Source organism: Crocodylus siamensis, chromosome 2 (genome assembly GCF_052110815.1).
Source record: "Crocodylus siamensis isolate JL-2025a chromosome 2, ASM5211081v1, whole genome shotgun sequence".
Lineage (NCBI taxonomy): Eukaryota > Metazoa > Chordata > Crocodylia > Crocodylidae > Crocodylus > Crocodylus siamensis.
The window spans coordinates 190,292,270-190,319,941 of NC_143396.1; the positions used below are offsets into that span (position 1 = coordinate 190,292,270).

Below are 27,672 nucleotides of genomic sequence, written 5' to 3' on the forward strand. Positions count from 1 at the left end.
TCAGAAATGTAGGGAGGTTCCAGTCTGCAGCGCACTTCACTGCCTCAGCTCGGTCTTTACAGAGCTTCAGGAGGGACTGGAGACATAGAGGATCTCCTTGCCCCACTCTGGAGTGACCTCCACTACAGTTGCTTCATAGAATCATAGAAAATTAGGGTTGGAAGGGAGCTCAGGAGGTCATCTGGTCCAACCCCCTGCTCAAAGCAGGACAGTCCACAACTATATCATCCCAGCCAAGGCTTTTAGTCAGGTCTGAAAAAACTTTAAGGATTCCTTCCTAAGAATTCTTTCCTTTTCTGCTGAATGGTCCACTCCGAGGACATGGACAGACATTCATTTGAAGCACTCCAAATCCCACTCCAATTAAAATGCTACAACTCCATGCAGATGTGTAGGGTTCCACCCTGAGCATTTCACAATGGCCATGAAAGCATGCAGTGGTGGTGCTCTCTAGCCAGGGGGATGGAGAGCAGGAGTCCCTGCATGCCTCTTCACTGCTATAAATTCCTGAGAATAACTGAGCACAAAAAGAGAGTGTCACTGGCTGTCTCTGCCCTACTTTCCTGCCTGTTCCCCACCTCCCCCCACCAGATGGTGGTGGAAAGTGGAGCACTATGGGATGCTGGCATCCCCTGTAGTTTTCTGCAGACATTTCAGGAAGTGAAATTTCACAATCATTTTTTAAAAGTGTTTTGGCCATTTTTAAAACCCTTCATTGAGTTTGAAGTCCCAGATCCAGCTGACAATAAGCTGATTTTCAGTGGGTGGGGACTGCACTGGGGCAGTTGGAGACCCTGGTACAGTCCTAACCCTTCCACACATTCAAGGTGCGATGGAAACAAGCCACAGAAATAATACATAGTTTCTGTGTAATATTTTGTGGTTGGTTTCCCCTTTTTGTGGTGCCACCAACGGTCTGAAAGTACAGCTGGGGTGCTACTTAAGATGTGATTAACAGAGCCCTATCAAGCCTGCTCAATAGGCAAGTATGGGCAATGCTGAAATGCAAAATGTGCATATGTGCCAGAAGCTACAGTTACACAGTTACATCTGTGCCATTTAGGCATGTAAAGTGAATGAAACAAGATCTAGGTCTATGCATCAGCATGCTCCACACCAGAGACATCTGGTAAGTCTACTGTGCAGACTAGAACTTGTTCCATCTATACCCTCAGGAACAGAAACATCATTGCTCCCGCTGCAATATTCTACATTAGTTAATTGCTAAACTGCACTTACCATCATATGTTACATAAGGGACTTGGAATCCTTTGGCACTATTCCCTTCGTTTGACTTGAACTGGATCCACAATTTTTTAGACCTGGAAGTGAAAGCTATAGGGCGCTCATAGGTCTGGCAGGTTTCATAGGTGGTCACAGAATTAGAAGAAGCTTCCAAATAAAATGCAGAATCAGACATGTTATCAGACATGTTCTTTAATCATTAAATATTGTTAAATTATCATAACAAAATTACTTGTGTTTGTTTTTTGTTATAAGATAAAACAAGTCAGACATGTTGTCTTTGCAATTTTGCAAGCAATATTGAATTACACTTCTATTGATGGCTTGAACTGTTTTGGGTACTACCCAGAGAGCTGAAATCTAGTCCCTATTACAGGACTGTATCTGCCAGCCAAGGTTCCCTCTAAGGTGTGCACAACTAAAAGTGCGGCCGTGCACAGCCTTTTCAAGGACACGCACCAGGAGAGGTTGGAGCTGGAGCCTGGCACAGGCTCTACCAGCTCTGGGGAAGTGCTCTGCTCCCCTGCATCAGGGCCAGGGAGTGGGGCACTTCCCTGGAGCTGGTGGAGCCCACGCCAGCTGTCAGCGCCAGCCTCCATTCCTGCCTTGCCTCACCTTGGGGAGGAGCCACTGCCTGCCCTGAGTGAGGCTCTGTCTGCTCTAGGACAGTGCGGGACATGCCCCAGAGGCAATGGTGGGGAGCTCCAGTTCCTGGCCTCTGGCCCCTGGCTCCAGCCTCTGACCCCCAGCTCCCAGCCTCCAGCCACCAGTCCCTGGCTTCAGCCCCTGGCCCTCAGCTCCAGCCCCTGGTCTCTGGCCCCCAGCTCCCAGCTCCAGTCCCCAGCATCCGGCCCCAGCTCCCAGCTCCAGCCTCCGGTCCCTGGCCCCTTTGGTAAGTGTCCCATGCCAGATCAAGGCGGCGTGCTCACGGACCGCTGCTCCTTAGAGGGAACATTGCTTCCATCCCAACAGCTGAATTTAAAAGACAGCTGCACTTATTGGCAGAAATATCTTTGGATTCTTTGCACAGATGCAGTAGACTGGACAGTTCTCTGGGCCATGTAGTAGACTGGACAGTTCTATTCTTAAGTGGGTAAAGGAGAACCAAAGCACCAGGAAATGGGGAGTGATTTATGGGAAGCATACTCATGTCTGTAGCTTTCAGATCCCCATGCCAGCCTCACACCAATACTCAGTTAAGTCTTTTTTCAATTGCTGTGTAGCCCTCAGAGTGTTCTATAGCTTTAGATAAAATCCATTAATGGTGTGTGTTCATGTGTGCATGTATGCATACAGAGCTCTGAGTTAAAGCAGGCTGTTTTGTCATTTTTAGATGGCCTAGAGTTGATAAGGTGGCCTCTGGCACCTGATCAGTAGTGGAGTCAATGAGAGCCTGGCTCACACCAGGATGATAGGATAATTCTATCAAACATATTTCCTCTGTTTCTTAAATCTGGAAAAAACATACTGCTTTTAAAGTACATCAAACCTAGACACTGAAATTAGAAACTAGAAATTAAAATTATTCATCTATAGAAGATACAGATGGGACCAGCCTCAGTCCATGTAGTAGTGGTGTTATATCCTTTGTACTGGAGGTAAAATTATCCATTATTATTAATTATTAATCAGTCTGAGCCATTCATCTCCACTTAAAATATTTTGTGAAGGTTCTCACTATGACCCCGGCAGACATTACATTTGTTGCATTTTACCTATGGGTACTGCACAGAAAAATCATAATATGCCAGTTTAAACCAGTGAAATAGTTAAATCAATTTATCCTTGGATAAAAATGGTAGATCATCCACACGAGTTGGCTTTTAAAAAAGCAACTTCTTTGTGGTACAGAAATATCCCGCAATAATTTAACATGTGGTCAGTTGGCATTTGTCATGCGAAACTAATATATAACAAGGAATAAATGTCACTTGTGCCAGGGGCCTAAGATCACAGCTCTAGCTCCTCAACTGAATTGGATCCACTTCCACATGACAATGCTGCCAGAAAGGATTTCTCAACTCGCTGTTAAATGAAACCTACCATCCTGCACTTCAGAACCAGGCTTAAGTAACTGGTTTTTAATGAATACTGAAGACAGGATAAGAAGGAAGAGAATTCTGTACTCCACACTGGAACCCCCTGCACAGACAGACAGATATTGTACCCTTTGGCAGATATTCAAGACTTACAACTCTTTCGCATCACCAAGTAGTCTCCACACTCATCTTCTATGGGCAGAAATATTTCTGGAACCACAATAAGAATGCGACGCTTCGGAGGTGGATTAATACTCCAAGTACATTCCGTGTTTGCAGGATAATCCCCAGGATAGTTTGGGGATTCAATATATCCAGTGAAATCTCCAAGTTCACCTCCACAGTGCCTATCTGAAAAAGAAATATATCACCTACGGCTATGGCAGGAGTGGGATATTTCTATAGTAATGGTCAACTAGTGCTCAAAGGCAATGAACATATGCACTTTTTTCTTTGCATAATAGAGAAGTCTACACCTCTTTATGACCTGAACGTCAAACTGGTGCTTGCTTTTGCCTTTACTTCCTAAAAGGCACAGAGTAAACTAAACCACATAAATAACTATTAATATTGAGTGGAGCGGAGCTGTAAAGCTAAAGCCTTGTGGTAAGGAGATATGGTTCCAAGCAGATATAAAACTCAACTTTGTGAGAATCGTCATCAGGGCCATACTCACACTCAACATACTCACACCAGACATAGCATTTCATACCCAGATATACACAGGTGTTAGGTGCAAGGCTATTGAAACACACATCCACTCTATCCAGTTGAGTCACATGTTCTGCAGCACTGGACAGACTGGACCCTGCCACACCTTTTCAGAGTGACATACACCCTCCCGCTATGCCAGACCAGTGCCACTGGTGCACGCTACATGGATTCAAAGCAATGACCTTTACCCTGCCTCTTCTGGAGAGACCAATGCAGAAGCAATGGCATCGTAATTAGATTTTGTGCCCGCTTCTCTGTACACTCTCTTACTTCTCTTGTAGAGTTGGGCAGCTCTGGGCACAGCCTACTAATAAAACAGGAGCCCTTAGCAAACAAGCTGCCAAAAGAGTGAGCATGCGCATGGGTGTTTTCCAGGATTTCTTCTTAGGATTCTTCCTTCCTGTCTATCTTTTCTGCTTTAACCCTACCCTCAACTACATTACAGTCACCAAAACCCTACTAGGACTCCCACTGAGGCCTGCTTTTTTTTCCCCCCAAACTGAGAAGGTTTCTATTAAGACAATACTAGACTGAGCTGCCTGAGTAGCATCCCTGAATCTCTGCTGGTCTAAGATGAGGGGACTGGATACGAAGAACCCAAATCAGATTTCCAGAATTGTATGGCAGAGCCAGGAGCCACTATCAGCACCCAAAAGTAGCTCAGCATTTGCAGGATTAATCATTTTAATGTGGTGACTGGCAAAAGCCATCTGTTGTTAGCACAGTACCACGGCTTCCACATACAGATGTGTGTGCCTTTAAGTCTTCTGGAGATGGAACTCACCAGAGGGGAGAACAGGGGCAATGTCACTCGACTTTACTGCAGTTAGGTACACTGGTAGCAAAGCTGAGCTTCACTGCTAAATCTCTTACTTTTCACACTCACATTGTCGTAACAGGTTGTGAAATCCATTTGGAACACTTACTTTTACACTGTGTTATGTTTGTTGAACCATCAAAATCAGTAGTGGTGTTTCCAGGGCATGAAATACAATAATTCTGACCAAACTCGGGTTGGTATGTCCCAGTTGCGCAGCGAATACACCGGTGAGTTGTCGTATTGTAAAAATGACCAGGAGAACACTGAACTGTAGGGATTTGTGAATACACAGCAATTAAACAGTGCAATTACAACACCAGAAAGTAATTTTCTACATGTTTTTATACCTGCTCCTTATGATCTAAGCAAATATTTGTGATGTTATACTCGTGGTGTGCAACTAAAGTAATAAAATGAAGGGTAATACTAGAGTGACAGGCTCAAATTCATTAAGTCTCCTTACAGCATTTCCAGCATAGTAACTCTTTATGTGAGTTCACAGATAGTTTGCACTGTTGTATGGCATTTCCTATTTGGAAGTAAAAGACAGTCAAAAACAAGAATGAGACAGAGTATATACGCATCTAACAACAGACAGCAAAGAAAGGGGCATTTCATTGAATGGTACACTCCCACTAGTTTTCAATATGGCAAATGCATATACATGTATTACTAAACCAACAGTTCTACAAGGTTAATTTATACTAAGTAATACATTACTGCATGAGAAGTCCTATTGAAATGATTGTTCAAAAGTACAGATGCCAGGATTTGGCCTTTTATGATTCATACTTTTGTTTACAATTCTAAGTCTTTTTCAATGATCAAAGAAGTATAAAACCCATTATAGCTCTCAGCCTTTCAGTGAGATCAATTTAACTGCATTATAATCATCTTCAGTGTCATGACAACCATCCTATTACTTCAAGTTTTCTGAACCTGTTCAGAACACAGGATAAAGGACTAGAAGTTACCTCCTCAATCACTGAGTCCAGTCTCCTGTTACCATAGACCACCCTGTTTCATAGACTCACAGATTGTGAGGGGCTTGAAGGGACCTCACAAGATCATTGGTTCCAGCCCCCCTGCACCAAGTAGGAAAGACAACTGGGGTCAGGTGACCCCAGCAAGGTGACTGTCCAGTCTCTTCTTGAAGATTTCCAGGGTAGGCGATTGCACCACCTCTGGAGGGAGCTTATTCCATAGTCTGGACACCCTACCCATGAAGAAGTTTTTCCTAGTGTTAAACCTGAAATGGTCTTCCAGGAGTTTGTGGTCAGTACTCCTGGCTTTCCCCAAGGGTGCTCTGGTGAACAGTTGTTCACCAAGCCCTTGATGTACTCCCTAATGTAGGAGTAACCTGCTACCAAGTCCCTTCTCAGCCCTCTCTTTTTTAGGCTGAAAAAACCCAAGTCCCTCAGCCTTTCCTTGTGTTAAACAACCAATTTCATAATCTTATCATGCTCCACAGTAAAACTCGAAAGTATTTTGCTAGTACTCCTTCTGTTGAAAAGTTGTTCCAGAAACACACCCCTCTGACAGTAAAAAGCCTTATTCTAATTTTCATCCAAAACATTAATCACAGCCAGTCCATACCCATTTGTTCTTGCGTCATAATTGTCCTTTGCTTAAATGGTTCTTTTCTTGCCCTGGCATTTACCCTGCTGAAGTATTTTGAAAGAACAATCATATCCCATCTCAGCATTTGACTCGGCTAATCAAGCCAAGCTCTTTCAGCCTCCTCTCATGTGACAGGTTATCTGATATTACTATCATCTAATTTGAACTAATTCAATTTACATTCCCATAATCCAAGGTTGCTATGACCAGCTTTTCTATAATGTCATCATTACCAACTGGGACTTAAGTCTAAAACAGCAACATCTTTTGTTGGCGCAGTCACTAGTTTGTCAAAAAAATCTATCAGTTATTACATTCAGGAGTAACAACTCCACCCCTCTTCCCTTCTCCCCACTATTAGGAGCACTTGTTCTCTAGTCCGTAAGGGGATATGTACACATGCAGCAAGGCTGTTCTGATGTGCTGTAATTAATCGAGTCTGCTGAAGCACGGTAATTACTGCACTTCAGCAAAGTCCAGTGTCTCATGTATCAGTGTCCTTGCTCTTAAAAAAAATGGCGGTGGGGGCACTTTAACTAAAGTTTATTCAATGAGCTGTAGTTAAAGCACACCCACCACCATTTTTCAGCATGGGGACATTGAAACATGAGACACTCCGGGAGCTTTAGAGTAGCTCCAGGCACTTTAATTACAGCATGTCTCAAAGCCTCTTTAATTAAAGCACCCTCTCAGCACATGTATAAAGGCCTTATGTTAGTAAGTTATATTCTCTTATAATGATACAGTTCCCACTAGTTTTTCTCCCTCTATCAACATTAAAGAGATCTCTCAATCCATAGTCCAATAACACAGTCCAAGCACTATGCAGTAAAATCTCTCTTAACATCATTCTCCACAGTAATTTTGATGCAATCCAGTCTGTTCAGCTCCATGCAAATCCTCTATTGATTTATAGCTCACTAGAGCCAATATGTGCTTAGACTGAACCTTTGCTATTTAATAAAAATGTAAGCAGGAAAATCCTTGGTTTTAAAAACCCCATCACCACTGGATGCTCACTCGTGGGCTTCAGGTCTTGGGCTATATTTGAATTTTGTGGGAGCTCCATTAGTGCTCCCATTTTGGAAGACCCTCTGAGACACCTGGAATCTCCTGATCCAAGGTTTCTATGAGGTTGTCCAGAGTGGTATCCCATTAAGCACGTCCTAGGACCTACCATCCAGTTCTCTTCTCACTGTGATGAGGAAGGAATTCACTCCCCAGTGGTCCAGCTACAACTGTGACCCCCTTCTCCATGTCTCCATTCTGGTTTTGAGAAGACAGCGGACAGCCACCCCACAGACAGACAGCTCACCCACCTCCCTTTTTGCCTTTTCCCATGGTTTTTATTTAATTATTCACAGATCATTGACAATGTACCAGATGTCTTTCAGAACAAAGTGTCAAAAACCTTAAGAACAAAGGGAGTCCCTTTGAGGCAAGGAGTGCAACATCCAGCTATAAGAATCTTGGGAGACAATATCTTGAGAGGTCAAGGAAAATCTCTCTCCCTTTTGCACTGTAGCGCCAGTTCTTGTTGTTGCCTCCAAAGTATCTCAGTCCAGTGCATCTTTTCTTGATCTTACCTTTAGTTTCACAGTCATGAAACAATGATGCACCGTTGTATCTTGTGGTCAGGCCACCTCCACATGAAAAGCAGGAAGTCCGTCCAGCTTCAGGTTGGTATGTGCCACGGGAACATGGCAGGCAGGGTTTGAAGCCATCAGTGGAATATTCACCAGGCGAACACTGATCTAGATGAAGAAACAGACATCCCAGCCTTTAAGGAAGCTGTATCATGGCTGAAAATGTGGTATTCAGATTGGAGAAAATGCAGAGTAGTTGCAATTCCAATACATCATTATCCCCCTGACACCTGGGGATTTTCTATTCTAAATGCAAGCAAAGAAGTTAGTTATTTACCCTTTAACATCAAAATGGACACTAACTGGCTCACAAGCATGATGAAGTCTTCAGCAAACCTCAAATAAGCTTCATATTTCATTATAAAAAGGTTCTCCTACTCATTTTTTTAAGCCACATGTTTGAGAACTAAGTAATCTCATCCAGTAGCTCAGGGGTGGGCAAAAGGGTGGATCCAGCCAGTGGCCGAACCCCATTTCCTAGCAGCCCTTGCCCATGTCACTGCAACCAGTTTCCATGGAGACCCCAAAAAAGCAGGGCTGGCAAGGTGCATGGCTGGGTGGGGAGCTGCTCCAGGGCTGAGACCAAGATCTTGTGGCAGTGACAGCATGGTGCAGAGTGGGGCAGAGCCACAATTTGCTGCCTCCTTGCCCCTGTCTGAGGTGTGCGGGCAGCTGATAGCGGCTATGCCTTGCCTCCGGACCATGCTGCCACTGCCGTTAAGATCCCAGCCCAGAAGTAGCTCCCCACCCAGCCATGCACCCTGTCAGCGCTGCCTGCTGGGACTGTGTCCTAGAAACATGAACATGGGCCGCCAATGTGAGGACATGGTCAGTAGGGCTAACCGCACCTTGTTGTGCATCCACAGATGCATCACAAGCAGGTCCAAGGAGGTGATACTTCCTCTCTGTGTGGCATTGGTCAGGCCGCAGCTGGAGTACTGCATCCAGTTCTGGGCGCCGCACTTCAGGACGGATGTGGACAGCATGGAGAGGGTCCAGAGGAGGGCTGCTCACATGGTCAGGGAGCAGCAGGGCAGGCCCTACAAGGAGAACCTGTTCAGCCTTCACAAGAGAAGGCTGAGAGGAGATCTGGTGGCCATCTATAAACTTACTAGGGGGAACCAGCAGGGAATGAAAGAGATCTTGTTCCCCCGAGCGCCTCCCAGAGTAACAAGGAACAACGGCTATAAGTTGTTAGAGAGTAGGTTCAGACTAGATGTTAGAAGGCGCTACTTCACAGTCAGGGTGGCTAGGATCTGAAACCAACTTCCAAAGGAAGTAGTCCTGGCTCCTACCTTAGGGGTCTTTAAGAGGAGCAATTACCTCTTAAATTACCCAGCAATTACCTAGCTGGGGTCATCTGAGCCCAGTTTTCTCTCCTGCTCAGGGCAGGGCGCTGGACTAGAAGATCTGCAAGGTCCCTTCCGACCTACATCTATGAATACGAATCTATGAAAACCCTGGCCTTGTGCTGTCACAGCCCCACCACTCCTGGGGTCTCCATGAAAACTGGCTGCAGCAAACAGGCAGGGACTCCAGGAAAATGCAGGCCCAATCCAGCCTGCAGGCTGGACTTTACCTGCCACTGCACTAGCTGGTTGAAAAGCTCTCAGAGTCTATTAGATAGCAGCTGAACTAACCTAACATCAAAAAAATTAGAAGTAGCAAAAGCCCAGGTGTTGTATAATTCAGGATCATCATTAATTTGTAAGATAACTGCATTATTATTATTATTATGTGTTATTAGTAATAGAATGAGTATATGACTGTATTCCCCTCAAAACCTTCCTCAGGACCTGGGCTTATGCAAGTTTCCTATACAAATGAGTTTGCAATACTGAAATACTAACCCTACTTGTGAGTCTGGGTCTTTAATATGGTCTGTGCTCTAAATTGCTTCGCTCTGCTGTTGTATAGAGTTGGCATTAACTTAGTAGGCCTGATCTTACATAGACACACATGCATTTTACACACACACACACACACACACACACGCACGCACGCACGCACTAGATTCCTTATGGAAAACTCTAGGGGAGGAGGGGGACCAGTCTACAAATCTTGCAGCAAACAACCGATTTCAACAAAAGTAGTCAGTAATTACGCTGCTCTCAAAAGCACAAAACACTACTGCAGCTGGTCAGCCACGCTGAGAAATGTTGTCCTTTTAAAGAGAGTGTTATAATAATATTGTTAGTTTAACTTTATACCTCCAATAAATCATTCAGTGAATGGCAGTTTTGTTAGGGAGTTAAATTAGCATTGGCTTCATTTCAGACTATTTGACTAACAACAAATAAGGCATTACTGCTAGTTATAATCAGTGCTAATGAATTTTATGGTTCACAGACTGAACATAACAGACAGCTCCTCCATAGCCTATGAATAAGAAACAAGAGAAGGGGGGCTTTATGCCTCATTACTGGAAGTAAACAGGAAAAATAATCATCTCAATTTTCAACTCACATTTTTCAGAAAAGCACTGCTTTTATCCTACCTTCTGCGTTCTGAGGATCATCATTCATTTGCTCCTGGCTCTTTTAAAGCCTCCCCCCAACCACTTGATTTTACAGGGATTTCTATGATGCACATCACTCTAGTGTTTGTGCACATTACAGACATTAATGAATTAAGCCACACAACATCACTCTGAGGTAATGAAATAGTCCTGCTTTCCTTCCAGTTACAAGAAAGGAGGTTAAGCTTAGTAAGGACACTTGTGAAAAGTGGCCAGTGAATTTGGACACTCAGATTCAATGCCTGCTTTCAGAAATTTCAGACTAAGCTGCTTACCCAAGGTCACACAAGAAGTCTCTGGTTAAGCCTGGAACAGATCCCAGGCCTTCTGAATTTCAATTTCATAACTTCATTGTGAGAACATCTTCCCTGCCAAACACCTCTTCCTAAATAGCTTTCGTGCTGAAGTCATTTTACCAAGCTTGCTTTACATTTCTTTTTACCAGATGTAACTTTTTATTGACTTTTTTTTATGCTCGAGCTCCGCACTTTGGGCCCAACACAGTCCTTGCGTGCTCACACAGAACTCAATGAGTGCCTTGTGTATACATTCGAGGCCAGAAGTTATGCTCCAAGAGACTTCATAATGTATGTGAACATGCAGTATTTGAGAGTGGAATCTACCCCCAAGAGATCTTCTTCTCTTTTCAGTTTTGCCATCTGTATATTTATTGTCTTGAAAGATGTATTTAGTACATACTTCTATGCTAAAAAAATCACCATGGGAGGAAACAGAGTTGATCTGAATATTTCAGCATCTCATACAAAAAAGCAAGGGAGTGCTCAGTCAAAGCTGTCACTCAATTTTTTAACTTACCTACTTCTACTCAGGTACTACAGGAGTGTCCAACTACTGAGCAACTGTACAGAGCACACACAAGAAGTGAAGGAAGAAAGAGCAGCGTCAGGCTGTCACTTTTTGTGCCTTTGCTGGTTCTGTGGAGCATAACAGCCTTACCTCCACATTCGGATATACTGGAAGCTCCAGCTAAGTTTTGGTTTCCAGGGTTATGAGGACTTGGGCAGGGTTCACAAGTAATTTGTCCTTCTTCATCCTGGTAAGTTCCATTAGGGCATAAAACACAGCGGTCTTGTTCACCATCGTAGTACCTTCCAACACTGCAGCTAACTAACAACAGAAAAAACACCTGGTCACCAATATTCAGTGTATGCTTTTCACAGCCAATGAGTTAATTGTCCAATACCAGGTGCTGAAAGACATATGCAGGGAGCTGCCATGTGCCGCTAAGGCAAATCTGCTAGGACAGAACCATGAGAAAGGAGGAGGAAATGCTTCATATATGAACTTCAGAAAAACTGAAATGTTCCCTAAAAGAGAGAAACAGCTATTCTAGCACAGTGCTCTGCTAGAATACAGAATGGAACCATGGGGCACCTATACACATGCTCTGGGGTGGGGGGAGGAGTTTTAATTAGAGCAGCTCTTGGGAGCCTCTCTAATTAAAAAGCCTGCAGCATCTTGTATATTCAGTTTCCCGTGTTTCAAAATGGCAGCAGGGGTGCTTTAACCAAAGCTCATTCAATGAGTTATAATGCTCACTATAAATGATGATGTAGTTCATTTTGATGTTCAAAATGAGTTCAGTATAGAGAGGCATAAGAAATACCAAACTCAATTAGACCCAGAATCCAATTTAGTTTACTTTCTCTTGTCCAATAATGCTCACAGCTCAATACTTCAGAAGAAATTGCAAGAAAACTCACATGGTAAAAGGAACCGTCTGCTCTCCAGGAAAATCTCATCCTAATACTTCACAGTTTGCCTTAAGAACATGAGGTTATCTCCCCTCCAACACTCTTTTTGTTAGCATTAATTCATACCATTTCCCACTGCTCTTTGAATCTTGCAAAGTTCTTGGCCTCAATGATGTTTTAACTAGGAGTTCACTGAAAAATCATTTATTTTCAGGATCAAGCATTTGTTTCCAGGATCAAAATTATACAAATATTATATAGCTAGTCAAATAGCAGAATTTCCATCCTGTGAGAAATTCTGATATTTCAAAATCTGTATTGATGCCAAGTTGGGATGAAGAACCGAAATACCAACATTCTTTAGAGAACAGCAAATGGTGACAAACATTCCCAAATTGGAACACTTCGTCTTGGCTTGTTGCTCCAGTCTACAGAGGAAGGCAAACATCCTCATGGATCCATGTCATTCTGACGTAGGGACCCATGTCATTCCTGCCTGGCCCCAAGTTTAATGATCACTAAGATCCTGAGTGAAAGAGCAAGATGCTTTAGTCAGGACCCTCTGGAATTTCTAAATGGCATCAGCACACCCCTTCAAAACCCTCCAGTCTTTCTTGTGGCTAATGTCCCAGTGCCTCAAAAAAAGGTGGAAGACCCCAACACTTCTCACAAACCAGTAACATTCATGAAGGGAAAAAATTCCTTCCAAGCCCCAAATGGAAATCAGAAAGGCCCCTGAGGCATGAGATTACTAGATGCCTATTACACAGTCACAGCTACTTTTCTATCCCAACCTGGGAACTACAAACACAACTCTATGTGACACATACTAACTGGTGTGTCAGAACTCTATGTCCTATCCCACCAACACTTGCATAAACTTATCCAATTCAGTCTTAAAGAGATCCAGGTTCCTGGCCCCTACCACTTTGCTCAAAAGCATTTCAACACTTCACTCCTCCTTCTAATTCACAATCTGGAGTATAAATGGGATAAAACTAAATAGTACATAAGGCAAGATCATACACTTCAAGACTAACAACAAAATTTTCTGTTATAAGATGGGAATACCAAATCTATATATAGGCAATCATCAATCCTCTGGATCATAATGCATATGCAAGGGGTCTACAACCATCATACCAAGACCTTCGATACATATGCTTAGGCTAGAGTATGGGAGTGGAGGATGCCAAAGACCTACCATTCCCCACTTTAAACCACTGAAACAGAATTCAAAGGTCAGACCAAGTCCAGATGCTCAGGCTGTGGCTTCTGCCAGACGGAAACAGATAAGAACTGCTGCTGACTGCCTAATGCCTTGGTGAGGGCACGTTTCTGTCACAGTAATCTCCCTTGGCTTTTCTCCAACTAAGGACTACCAACAAGGCAGTGGGGGCTAGTGTTTTTAAGCACCCTATTCTCACCTTATTCTGGAGGTAGCAACACGGTGGTATTTTATAGGAGCTACCCTGCCACAAGCAGTCCCACCATGTTGCCACCAGGGCCTCCAGTCAGATGCAGTTTACAGTCATACCCAGGACTACTAGTTGACCATAAGTCACCAATGTGATGGGGCACAAAAAGACAAATTTGTTCCTCAGATGTATCAGTCATCTGGACCTGATGACCCATGAGATCCCCTCCAGTCCTGCGCCCCCTTCCATGCTTATTCATATCTAATTTTATTAAAAACCAGGTGCTTTTAAACAAACCACACTATTCATTGCGTTAACAGCAGCCCTAAGCAGGAGGGTGTTGAAACTCTAACATTCGCTTTGAAGTCAATGGAAACTGAAAGTGATCAGCACCTCTTCAGATTTTGTTCCATCTGGGAAAATGTATAAAAATGGGAACACTGTGAAAATCAAATATTAAAAAAAATTCATGATGTTTAGAAAAAAAAATCTGTTTTCTTCAATTGTCTGTTGAGAGACATGCCATAAATCTCAAGGCTGGAACACTTCTTATTTGTTAATACTAATCAGTACCCTAATCAGTACCCTTCGCTGAAGTTTTAGCTATTCATTCACTAATAAATATTAACAACTAAATAAAACACAGCATTAAAATTATATATGCATTAAATACATGCAAGGTTTTTTGTCCCTGTGCTGATGAAGCAAGATTTTCCTACCTCTCTGGAACACACAAGGGTATTTTTATATGGAGAAATGATACAAAGTTTCAAATAATTTAAATCTCACACAAATATTTCCTATGAATCATTAAATCTGACCCTTACTTCTCCTTCTTTCCTATTTAAATGGACATTCATAGATCATTTATTAAGTGCTTATCCAACTAATGATCTAAATGTGTCTAAAACCTCATTGAAACATCCAGGGTATAATCTACCGTATAAAAGATGTTGTTTCTAAATAAAATGCAACTTTTTTGGACTTGGTTACACCAGCCTCAGTCATGGAGAGATGTACTTTAATACACAAGGTATCTCTCTGAAATCATCAGGTCTGTGCGTAGTAAGGATGACAAAACTGAGTAATCTCTAAAGGGAAAAAAAACCCTAAAGAAAAGTGTCGAATGCAATTTTTGTTGAAATATTTGTTTAAAAAGCTAAAAAAAGTTTATGCATCTCATCTCACAAAGCTACTAAATACAAGGTGCTGCCTGACACATGAGAAATAGCCATCTTAAGCAACAACAAAAATTTGCAAATAATGAAGTTAAATCAAAGATTGCACTAGCTTTTCTTTGCTTTTTTTCCAGCAACCTGCTTGTATTTCTTCATTTGAACAAAAGGACCAATTGCCTCCAGTAGACTTCATTTTTGTAGCTACCGTCTTTGTTTGTCTTCAATGCCCATTAAAATCCCATTCTGAAACTCATGCAGCTGTTTAAAAAAATATGTGAAAGCTTTTATGATGCTAAAATAGAGAGAGACAGGGGCCCACAGGGAGCCAGGATTAAAAGTTACAAAGACATTTAAAGGCTCTTCCCCCCCCTTTTCAACACTTTAGCCTTTGAGCTTTTGATGCTAAAGACAAATACTATAGTATCTCAGTGACTAAGAAGGTGAACCTCATAAAAGAGGTCATGATCCACCATCTAACCATTTTCTTAAGAATCATGCTTTGACTTTATAAGGAAAATCACAACTCACTGATGCAAAATGATTCCTACGCGGTGTCATTGAAGTTATTGTATTTTAACAGTTCATGGACTCAGGTCACATGGAGAACTTCTGTGCCTTAGAGATTTATGGCTTAAAACTAGTATTGGGAAAGCAAGCAGGTTAGTAATATGAACAACACTTTCTTTCTCATTTGAAAGTTTATTTACTCTTGTGTAAGTTCAATAAAAGTAGGGGGAAAATGGAACATATGGGATGTTGGCTGTGTGAGAATACATTTACTAATTGCAACAAATAAAAAGATTGACAGCCCTATGTGTTTCTCTTGGAACATGTCTTTCATACTCTGTGTCTTAGAATCCTAGTGTCATGCCACATACAAACAATGAGAATCGGGTTTGGGTGATAAAACATGACCAACTATTGATTTGCTTGCACTCTTTAGGCAAAGGACACAAACCTCCATAATGTGGAGCAATTTATATCGACTTCTCTTAGAGATAAAGATGCTCAGTATTTCAGCAATTCAGGCTCTCGTACACCAAGAGTATATTATGTTCTCACACCTGTGCACCACAAATGAAATTGCTGTTAACTTTGAGCACTCCAAATGGAATGTACTTTTCTTATGTTACTATATTGCAACAACAGCAGTCTGACCCAGGTAACTGTGAGAAATTTCAAGGAACAGTGCTTATTCCAATGATTTGCAACCAGGGTGCCTTGAGATCCTTTCAGAGGTGCCACAGGGTACCCTGAGATCCTTTTAGTGCCATGCAACGTTCCACTATCAGATGTACAAACATAATTCTCAAGATAAACCTGGAGTTTTCGCATAGGAATTCAGAGCATCAAAAGTATTCAGACCTGTTGTGGTCTTCCTGAGCTCTCTGCAACAGAAGAACTGCTCTATTATGTTTCTGTAGTCAAAAAAACAAGTGAAAACTAAGGGCATCTTTACATGTGCTTGTGGTGGGGAGGGTGGCGGAAGAGGGGAGGGCACTTTAAGCAGAGCAGCTCCAAGAGCGGCTCTATTTAAAGTGCCTGCAGAATTTTGTATATTTAGTATCCTGCACTTGGCGATGGGGGTGTTTTAACTAAAGCTTGTTCGACATGGAGGCTGCTGGAGCGCACTAATTAGCACACTCCAGCAGATTCAGTTATTACAATTACAGCACACCAGAGCAGAGTCCCCGCACATCTATAGGAACCCGAAAAGCTGACATTTTCTGAGGCATGCCTCAAGCTTAAAAACACTGAGAACCACTGGCTTAGCCACTGCTTCCTCTTCACCTTTCTCCCATCACTTGAATTGCTTAGAGTGCCCAACATGCCACACATTAGTTACATAGAACTTATGTTAGTTCACTTACAGCTCCTCTGGATCAGACTGGTCAGAGCTTCTCTCTCTCCCTCACTGAGAAACACTCCTCAGTGGATGTCAAAAGCCTGTTTCCACTCTTCTTAGAGGCAAACATTCCAGATAGGAACATATGAAAGTAGGGCTGGAAGGGACATCACAAGATCATCTAGTCCAGGCCCCTGCTCAAGACAAGATCATCCCTGACTAAACACAGCCCAGTGTCTGTCAAACTCACTCTTGAAAACTTCCAAGGATGGAGAGCTCACATTTTTTCTAGGTAGCCTGTTTGTTCCAATTCTTGACCATCCTCATAATGAGAAAGTTCTTCCTAACTTCCAACCTGAATTTCCCATACTGCAGCTTGAACCATTGCTCCTAGCTCTGTCCTTAACAACCACAGAGAAAAGTCCATCGCCATCGTCTCTAAAATTGCCCTTCGGGTATTTAAAGACTGTTAGCAAATCCCCCCTCAGTCTTTTCTTCTCCAAACTAAATAATCCTGTTCTTTCAACCTTTCCTCATAAGTCTTGCCTCACAGGCCCCTAATCATTTTTGTTGCCTTGCCCTGGACTCGGTCCAAACTGTCCACATCCTTCTTGAAGTGTGGGCCTAAAACTGAACACACTACCCCAGGGCGTGGCCGCACCAGTGCTCAATAGGGAGAATCACTTCCCTTGTAAGATACACTTCTGTTAATACAACCTAGGATGCTGGGTTTTTGGTTTTTGGTTTTTGTTTTGTTTTTTTGGGGGGGGAGGGATTTGCAGCAAAAGCACACTATTGGCTCATATTCATCTTATGGTTCGCTGTGACCCCCAGGTCCCCTTCTGCAGTACTGCAGTCTAGCCAGGCATTCCCCAGCCTTTATTTGTGTATGCAATTATGCTGTCTCAAGTGCAGACCTTTGCACTTGTCCGTGTTGAATCTCACATTTTTTCTAGGTAGCCTGTTTGTTCCAATTCTTGACCATCCTCATAATGAGAAAGTTCTTCCTAACTTCCAACCTGAATTTCCCATACTGCAGCTTGAACCATTGCTCCTACCTCTGTCCTGCATGGGTCTGTCACGGGTAGGTCTTGTTTGACCAATCTCATTTCCTTCTACGACCAGGTGACCTATCACCTGGACGAGGGAGAAGAGATTGATGTCATATATCTTGACTTCAAAAAAGCTTTTGATCTGGTATCCCATGATCACCTCTTGGCCAAACTGGCCAGTTGTGGCCTTGGCTCCACCACGATCCGCTGGCTGGGAAATTGGCTCCGCAGTCGGACCCAGAGGGTTGTAATTGATGGCAGTCACTCATCGTGGTGCCCTGTGACCAGTGGGGTCCCTCAAGGCTCTGTCCTGGGACCCATACTGTTCAACATCTTCATTAATGATGTGGACATTGGAGTCAGGAGTGGACTGGCCAAGTTCGCCGATGACACCAAACTTTGGGGCAAAGCATCCACGCCAGAAGATAGGCGGGTGATCCAGGCTGACCTGGACAAGTTCAGCAAATGGGCAGACGAGAACCTGATGGTGTTTAACACCGAAAAATGCAAGGTTCTCCATCTTGGGAGGAAAAACCTGCAGCATCCTTATAGGCTCGGCAGTGCTACGTTGGATAGCACTACAGAAGAAAGAGACTTGGGGGTCATCATTGACCACAAGATGAACATGAGCCTGCAATGCGATGCTGCGGCTAGTAAAGCAACCAAAACGCTGGCTTGCATCCATAGATGCTTCTCGAGCAAATCCCGGGACGTCATTCTCCCCTTGTACTTGGCCTTGGTGAGGTCGCAGCTGGAGTACTGCGTCCAGTTTTGGGCTCCACAATTCAAAAAGGATGTGGAGAAGCTTGAGAGAGTCCAGAGGAGAGCCACGCGCATGATCAGAGGTCGGGAAAACAGATCTTACGATGATAGGCTGAGAGACATGGGACTCTTTAGCCTGGAAAAGCGTAGGCTCAGGGGTGATCTGATGGCCACCTGTAAGTTTATCAGGGGTGACCACCAGGATCTGGGGGAACGTTTGTTCACCAGAGCGCCCCAAGGGATGACGAGGTCAAACGGTCACAAACTCCTGCAAGACCGTTTCAGGCTGGACGTAAGGAAGAATTTCTTTACTGTCCGAGCCCCCAAGGTCTGGAACAGTCTGCCAGCGGAGGTGGTTCAAGCACCTACATTGAACACCTTCAAGAGTAAATTGGATGCTTATCTTGGTGGGATCCTATGACCCCAGCTGACTTCCTGCCCTTTGGGCAGGGGGCTGGACTTGATGATCTCCCAAGGTCCCTTCCAGCCCTGATGTCTATGAAATCTATGAAATCATCTGATTGACAGTGGACCATTTCTTCAGTCTATTCAAGTCATTCTGGACCCTAGACCTACTCTCTGGAGCATCTGCAATTTCACCCAGTAACTCAACAGAAGCAGCCTTCAGTGGTGAAAGAGCAGAAAAGCAGGTTAGGGACTACTTAGAAAAGCTGGACATGTAAAAGTGTATAGGGCTGGATGGGATACACCCAAAGTGCTGTGGGCATTGACTGATGTAATTACAGAGCCACTAGGTATCATCTTTGAAAACTCATGGTGATCAGGAGAGGTCCCAGATGATTGGAAAAGGGCAAACATAGTGCCCATATTTAAGAATGGGAAAAAGGAAGATCTAGGGAACTACAGACCAGTCAGCCTCACCTCAGTCCCTGGAAAAATCATGGAGAAGATCCTCAAGGAATCCATTTCTAAGCACTTAGAGAAGATGATGATTAGGAACAGTCAGCATGGATTAATCAAGGGCAAGTCATGCCTGATCAGCCTGATACCTTCTATGATGAGGTGACTGGCTCTGTGGATGCAGGGAGACCAATGGATTTGGTGCGCCTTGATTTTAGCAAGGGTTTTGATACGGTCTCCCACAACATTTTCACAAGCAAGTTAAGGAAGTATGGGCGAGATGAATGGACTGTAAGGTAAATAGAAAACTGGTTGGAGCATTGGGCTCAGAACGTAGTAATCAATGGCTTGATGTCTAGTTGGCAGCCAGTATCAAGTGGAGTGCCTCAGGGGTCAGTCCTGGGGCTGGTTTTGTTCAATGTCTTCATCAATGACCAGGAAGCTGACTTAAAGTGCACCCTCAGCAAGTTTGCAGGTGACACCAAGCTGGGGGGGAGTAGTAGATACACCGGAGGGTAGGGCTAGGATTCAGAGTAGCCTAGACACATTGGAGAATTGGGCCAAAAGGAATTTCATGAGATTCAACAAGGACAAGTGCAAAGTCTTGCGCTTAGGACAGAACAATCGCATGTACCAGTACAGGCTGGGGGCTGACTAGCAGGGCAGCAGCTCTGCAGAAAATGACCTGGGGGTTACAGTGGACAATAAGCTGAATATGAGCCAGCAATGAGCCCTTGTTGCCAAGAAGACTAACGGCATACTGGGCTGCTTTGGTAGGTGTGTTGGCAGTAGGTCAAGGGAAGTAATTATTCCCTTCTATTCAGCACTGATAAGGCCACGTCTGGAGTACTATGTTTGGTTTGGGCCTCCCACCACAGAAAGGATGTGGACAAATTGGAGATTGTCCAGCAGAGGGCAACAAAAATGGTTTGGGGGCTGGGGCACATGACTTATGAGGAGAGGCTGAGGGAACTGGGCTTATTTAGTTTAGATCCTGACATGCTGGAATCTCCATCCTTGGAGGTTTTTAAGACAAAGCTTTGGCTGGGATGATCTAGTTGGGGATGGTCCTGCTTTGAGCAGGGGGTTGAACCAGATGACCTCCTGAGGTCCCTTCCATTGAGTACAGTGATCCAATTTCCTCTAGATATGAAAAGACCATTTGGTTCCCAGCTTTTGCCTCTCTGCAAAAATTCTTAATTAAGGTGCCATTTATAGTGATGATCTCTTTCGTAAGTATTAAGAGGTACATTTTTAGAGCTTCACAGTGGAAGCCACTTTGAGGCCATAGCAACTTTATTGAACCTACCAATTCATAGTAGATGAATTCATTCTACTAATTACCTAGCTATACACCTCTTTACTGGAACTCTTGTGCAGTGATATGGACAAAAGGAATCATGAGATTGGGACCACAAAATTGATGATCAGAAGATCAACTTTCAGGCCAACTGAACTGGATTTTGACTGGCAACCCTAAGATGAAAGACTGCATTTCTCTGAGCCAGTGGCAATTTCATTTTTATAATCAACTTGCAGAACATCAAGAAAATATATGCAAATATCCAGTGATATAGGAAAGTTGAATTGTGCTGGAATTAAATTTATTTCTGCTGTCCTTGGTGATCCCATTTTGAGATATGTTCATCTTAACTAAAGCTAAGAGAAAGTGTTTCACCATTTACCTCCAAAATCCTAATCTAATCAGTACAATAATTCCACTTCTGTCCCAAAACAGAATCAAGGAAAGAAACTTGTGTGGGAACACCGGGAATAAATTAACTGAATTCCCAACCCCTACTGAACAAATATGAAAAGGGAAAAAAATGTTTAGGAAAAGTGGTGGAGAGACAAAGCAACAAAGAAGGATAGAGCCTGGACAAAAGATAGGGGCTGGACTTGATGATCTTGCAGCCCTAATGTCTATAATGTCTATGAAAAGGAATAAAACTAAGGAAAACAGGATGCTGGTGTAAAGAAAAGTAATCAGGATGAATAAAGACAGGACAGTGAGATGTATGAAAAATACAAGAAAAAAGAGTGAGAAAAGATAGATAAAACAGCAACTATATGAACAGGCATAGAATTTCTAATGGAAAAACCTAAATGATATTGAAAACAATGGAGAAAAAGACTGAGAGCAAAAGTCTGGGGCTGTGAATAGGTATCTAGTCTATAAGAAATTTCGGCTGAATGGAAGGCAAGATCCAGCCCGTACCAAAACAGCAACTATATTGGCTGACCTGGTTAGAACTATAACTTCCTCTCACACAGTTCAAACACTTGCAGTAGAAGCAGGAGAATCAAACTGTATTTTAGCCAGGTGCCCAGCTCATACCAACAACCAGCAAAACGTAAGGTTGCAGCAAAGTGGAGAAGAACAGGTCCACCTGTCTATGTGGCGAGATTAATCCATGGTATTAGTGTATCTGAGGGTACCACCATTCCAGTGAGGTCAGACAAAAGGTATTTGTTCCACCTTAGCTGTTATATGCAGAACCTCTCTCTTCACAGAGTTTTAGTGTCCAGATACCATGCACAGGTGACAAATTCACTCCATGACAGAGGAGCATTACAAGGCCCTATGAGCCAACCACTTCTAAACATTGATGAGAAAGGAATAATGACTCTGCAACATAGGAAAACAATCACATGCATCCTCTTTCATGTCTCCCATTATTACAGTTTCTACTTACAAGTTTAATTAGCTCTGGATAAAAAAAAGCAATCACCAAAAATAAAAAAAAAGACATAAATTAATCCCAAGAGTTACCACTTGAGTTGGGGGTAACTTATCTACATTCGGTATTTCTAGTTTGCTCACTGTGATATTATCCGAGCACTGGTATCCTTTTCTGCAGACTAAAACAAGACGCTTGGAAGTTGACATTGTCCCAGGTTAAGTTTGTTTTGTTTCTATCTATTACACAAAGCTGCATTGTAGAACTAATCTGTTTGTTCTCTCCGTCCTCAACTTCAGTCAACAGACAAATCTATTAGATATATTTCTCTGTTGTAGACAAACACACCCTCCCCTCCAGAATCAATGGACCTCACCTTTTTGAACTAAAGGGGAACAGGTGGAAGAGGTGGGATAGGCTTCATCTCCTCTTCATGAGCCAGCCACAAGAAGGCAATAGTACTCAGTCTCTCTGTCTCTCTCTCTCTCTCACACACACACACACACACACACGCATAACACCAGAACAAAATTTCCACTCCTTGCTATTGCATGTGCACTGCACTAGGGTGCTTCCTACTCTCTCCATCAAGGATGGCTGCATTTCAGAGCAGCTGTATATATATATATATATAGTATTTTGGCATTTGTCAAAACAAAGGATGCTGAATGTAAAAGTAGTACGTGACAGGATAGATGTTTGTGCAACAGGCATGATGCAAGGAAACATATCGTAGGCAGGTAATTGCAGTTATCTGATAAAACCTTACAGTTTAGGAATTGCTATCTATTTTGCCTTCTCTTAAATCATTTGCCCATAGGGGACATAAACCTGTGCACAGTGCCCATGCCAGAGGATGAAACATGAAGAATGGAAAAGCCTCTTAATTTGTTGCTATTCTCCAGACTGGGCCTTTACAGTTTTTACCATCTTCTTCATAAGACATTACAGTTCTGAAAACTTCAAATCATGCATCGGGTAACTCTCCTAAAGCTTTGCCTATCCTTATTACAGAACTGAGAGGAAGTAAGTTGCAGCTCATTTCTAACATGACCCCTGTGTAGTCTGAGTACAGGGGACAGACAGATCTCTTGTGCTTGACTTGCTTGAATAACGATATTTCAACACATTTTCCGTCTTACAATATGGAATTCCAAATTGAATGGGAGCTTTCTAGGAATTAGTCCTTCCAGACTAGAACATCTATTCCACAGCTGAACTGCAGTGGCTGCTTGGAAGGCATGCTAAGTTGTCCAAAAAGCCCAAAAATCTAATTTAGTCTGACAAGCATTTTAAAGCCTTACTGATTCTCTAAAGCACTTACACGCTGTGTACACTGTGCAGCTTGAATTCGCTGTCATGGTCATTAGGACCATATTAATAGACTGTCTAACCCCTCTCCCTAAACCTTTGTACTCCAGAAGTATCTCACAGGCTGTATTATCGTGGTGCTGTTAGTACCACAGTCATTAAGATTTGTGCAATGTTCCTCTGTTAAGCCCTGTTTTTTGTGAGTTTGTAACTCTCCCATAAAGTTCTTCCAGCACACAAGGCCCGCACCAAGCAGAGAGCACAAAGGGGGCATGTCTCAAAGTTATGCTTGTTTCTTCACAACACGTACCACATCTGTTCTCCACACGTACTTGTCCCAAACTGCAGAACTCTGGTGAATCTGAGAGCTTCAGAGACTTTCTGACCACTTCATGGTCTATGCCAGAGAGGCGAACATGGAACTGCTCCTTGTTGATTGCCTTCCGCAAGGTTCGAATGGTTTTGCGCAGTCTCTTCTCAGTCCTTTTTCGTGCACAGCGCAGATCACACACGTCTAAAAGTTAACAAGGGTAAAAATGAGGGTCCTTCAGTATTAACAACAGTGTGCAGCAGTATCTGATTCAATGGAAATACAAACTGTGTCAATCTGGATGCAGTCTTCAAGAAATGACACCAGCAAACAAGAAGAAAATTAATTGTAACATAATTTTTTTAAGTATAGGAGCACTCTGATTTTAGGAGCTAGGCAAGTCCCTCATGCTTTCTAAATCAATAAAATGAAGCTTCAAAACAGGAGATACTTTTATGATTAAATTTTGCGTAAAGATGAAAGTGAAAGATAAAGAAAATTAAGGATCTAAGTGCAAGAAGCCTTCATATGCACCTTGGATCATTTTCCAACCAACCTGTCACCTCCTTTTGGTTTGTTTCAAGCTCAAAATCCGCAGTGATAAACATTTCTTTAGCTGCCGCCAGTCTGTTGAAGTCTCCGTGAACTTTCTTGCCAGAGCTGCATGTTAGGTTTACATAGTAGAAGCTCTCCGTTACTGAGTTATGTTTCTCTGCATGAACAAAATTAAAGGAAGCAAAAGCTTGGCCAACTATATTACTGGATATTCACTAGAGCTCAGTAAATATTTTGTTATGAAGACTGTGAGGAGACTAAATGATTAACTCCAGATGCTAATAAACTACAAACAATGGGGCTAGATTCTCAATTGACGAACACAAGGTTAGCTTCAGTGACTTCAACAGTGCCATGGCAAATTACACCAGCTAAGGGTCTGGCTGTACTGTGCTGAAGGCACATCCCACCACTGAGATCTGAACCTTGCTAAAGCTACAAGCCCACTTAAACCAAGCAGCTGCCAACAAGTTCTTTATTATCTTCTTTGACACATGCTATTAGAACCATGCTATTTGCCTGCTCAAGACAAGTTAAAATTATTCATGGGAAAATCTCTTGTTTGTATTGGTGTGAGAGCCCCACTCACTTACAACAGTATTTAAATTCATCTGGGGCAAGTCTCAGCATGCACAGGACTTTCAGAGACCCATAACCAAGGTTTCCACGAGGAAACGATATGTATTTAAGAAAACGTCCAGATCACATTTTGGTCCTGGAATAAATATGCACCTTCACTAAAGATCTAGCAAGGAGTATGGTTGCTGTTCATTTAAAGCCAAGCAAACCAATATGGTGGATTATTTTTATTTTTGGTTAATTTTCTTTTTCAAGTCCAACCAAGTAAAAGATTGACCATGATACAGCTATGCACTGATTCCTCTTTCAGCAAGGAGGCCTTGCTCTTTATTATTCATTTATTTCACTCAGATTCATCTCAAACTACACTTTGTGGGCAGGTCATAGGTTAAAGTCCTCCTCTTTGTTTCTAGCTGCCTTTACAAGTTTCCACATCATGTTTCCTACCTCAAAGCAGCTAAAAGTGTGTGGCAGGAGCCAATCTAGCTGTGTCTATTAGAAGTTTCTGCAATATAAAAGGAAGAGGCAAGGAAACAGGAGCCAAACTGGAGAACAAGGATGAACAGGAAGAAAGAAGCCAGAGGTCTCTTCAATGTGGCATCAGTTAAATAGAATTAGCAACCAGGCAGCATAATCACAGAGGAAAGGGAAGATGGAAGAGTCAGGACATGTTTATATTTAAAGATGCAGAAGAGAAGGAAGCTAAGGTTACGAGAAGCATGTTTAAGATTAGAAAGTCATAAAAAGATATGAAGAGCAAAAAGAGAGAGTAGTCTCATGAAATTTAGATTGGTAAAAAAAAAAATACAGAACTTCCCTAATGTGCCTTTTCCATGTGAACAATCACTGTAGCTGTCACAGGAAAGCTCTGAGATGCAACAGAATTGTTCCTGGAATTACAGTGGGGAAAGGCATGGTTCCTATCATCACAATATGGGAAGAGGGGAAACTTGCAAAGCTCCCTGTTTATTACTGGAGTCTATGTCATGTCACGAAAATATTTAAAGATCCCTGATCTATAGCATTAGCTTGCTTACCTGTACATATACCTCCATACCTGATATAATTTGCTGCAGACCTTCTTGAAACATCTCAGTCTTTTTCAAGCTACATTTTCCTTCATTAAGTTTAAAGGTTACACTTATCTTGATGGCTGAGGTATCTTCACACAAAGAAACAATGACAAGTTACTTTAAAAATGAAAACGACTGAAATACCACATAATGTCAAGCAGGTCACTACAACTGCATTAAAAAATGTAAACCTATATGTCACTAAAAACTCTGCTGTTTGTGGAAAGATGGAATCACATGGTGGGGGCTGAATGAGATACTAGTCTTCTGCTGGTAGTTAGTTCATAACTGGAACTACATTAAGAAGCTGTGCTATATTTTAGCTACAGGAAAGGTACTGTTCATAGGGGCAGAACTTGTGTACATATGATCAGTTTTGCTGAAGTCAAAGAGATACATTGACTTATACCAGTTTAGGATCTGCACCTATTGTTTATGTACAGTAGCATCTTTCACACTCCTACATTTTAAATAAATGTTACTGTTAAGCTAAGTGAAACACACAGATTATACATAGTCAAATTTTCCAATAGGAGTGGATAAAGAGAGACATGTAACTCCACAGATGGGCTGTTCATGTACCTGATCATTTGGATCTCAGGCACATGGGTAATGCTGGTGAAGCCACACAAGGACTCTGAGAGAAGAATCCTCATTTATGCAAGAGCTCTGACATATGAATGAAGAGGAAGCAAAAACAGAAGGAATACAACCAAGGAGAAACAAAATGCAAATGGAATAATATATCCCTGTCTTACAATACCCTGCTAAAAGAAACGAGTCAACAAGATTTACATGCAACAAGTAAATCTAGTAATTACCAAGCCAAGTAGATTCATTTGTACTTTGTTGCTTTTTCTTAGGCCGGGAGGAGCTGCCACAGGTAAGAGTGTAGGCCTCTTGTATATCTAAGAACAGATGATACAGGCAGACAAAGTAAAGATACAGACCACATAAGAACTGGACACTCCTCACCTGCGTAAGGCATTTGTAGGGCTCTGAGCTCCATGGGCACTGCTTTTTTCAAAAATGACACTTAGCCTTGGAGCTATGTTCCCAGCTTAGAGCTTTGGAATAGCTCTGAGGTCAATTTGCCTCAGTGTTAGCAAATAATCAGGACCCTGTTTGCACTCTTAGCCCTATATCCAAAAGCTGGACCTGATCTCAGGTTCCTAAGATGGCAGGCTCTGCCCTGAACAGGGCTTCTATCATTCAACAGCTGGCCCTGGGCCATTTGGGGAATGGCACCAGAAACACTTAGAGTTCTGCCCCGTCCACTCTTGCTAAAGGGCAGTTGTGGTGACGTGATATGAAGGTAAAGGGATTAGAAATAAAAGGATTCTTAGGATTCTGGCAGGGATACAGAGGTCCCTGTTTAAAGGGAGAAGGTTTTCTCCTTTGGTTGCTTATTCTCTCACACCTTCATGAGTCACAGAACCATTAAGTTACCCTGATTAAAACACATGAGTTTCTATAGCCAATGGCACATAAGGACTAGCACAACATCTGGCTGCTTTTGAGTCCCCTGCCCAAATGACCAGATTCCCATTTATAGCTGGGTTGACTGGGGGCAGCCTTTGGCACAAGTCCAGGATGAAACAGGAACTGATCACACCAGAACAGGGGTGCTCAACCTGCAGGCCAGATATGTACCACAGGGCTTATCTTCAGGCCAGATATGTACCAGAGGGTGCCCCATGGAGTCTCACACCACCCTGAGCATCTGGAT

General features: G+C 42.7%; 1 protein-coding gene across 4 annotated transcripts in view; it reads right to left on the reverse strand.

Moving 5' to 3' along the window:
* SCUBE2 (signal peptide, CUB domain and EGF like domain containing 2) overlaps positions 1 to 27,672 on the reverse strand; it is a 75,024-nt gene that overhangs the window by 5,792 nt on the left and 41,560 nt on the right. For 2 of the 4 annotated variants that reach the window (XM_090032668.1, XM_090032670.1), the window contains exons 13-21: positions 26,765 to 26,851; positions 25,928 to 26,032; positions 24,293 to 24,448; positions 23,737 to 23,940; positions 11,560 to 11,730; positions 8,025 to 8,192; positions 4,925 to 5,086; positions 3,438 to 3,635; positions 1,240 to 1,392 (exon numbers count right to left, since the gene is read on the reverse strand). In XM_090032668.1, the coding sequence (XP_089888794.1) occupies positions 1,240 to 1,392; positions 3,438 to 3,635; positions 4,925 to 5,086; positions 8,025 to 8,192; positions 11,560 to 11,730; positions 23,737 to 23,940; positions 24,293 to 24,448; positions 25,928 to 26,032; positions 26,765 to 26,851 (1,404 nt within the window). The remainder of the gene's footprint in view (positions 1 to 1,239; positions 1,393 to 3,437; positions 3,636 to 4,924; positions 5,087 to 8,024; positions 8,193 to 11,559; positions 11,731 to 23,736; positions 23,941 to 24,292; positions 24,449 to 25,927; positions 26,033 to 26,764; positions 26,852 to 27,672) is intronic. The other 2 variants (XM_090032669.1, XM_090032671.1) reach the window with 2 other exon arrangements.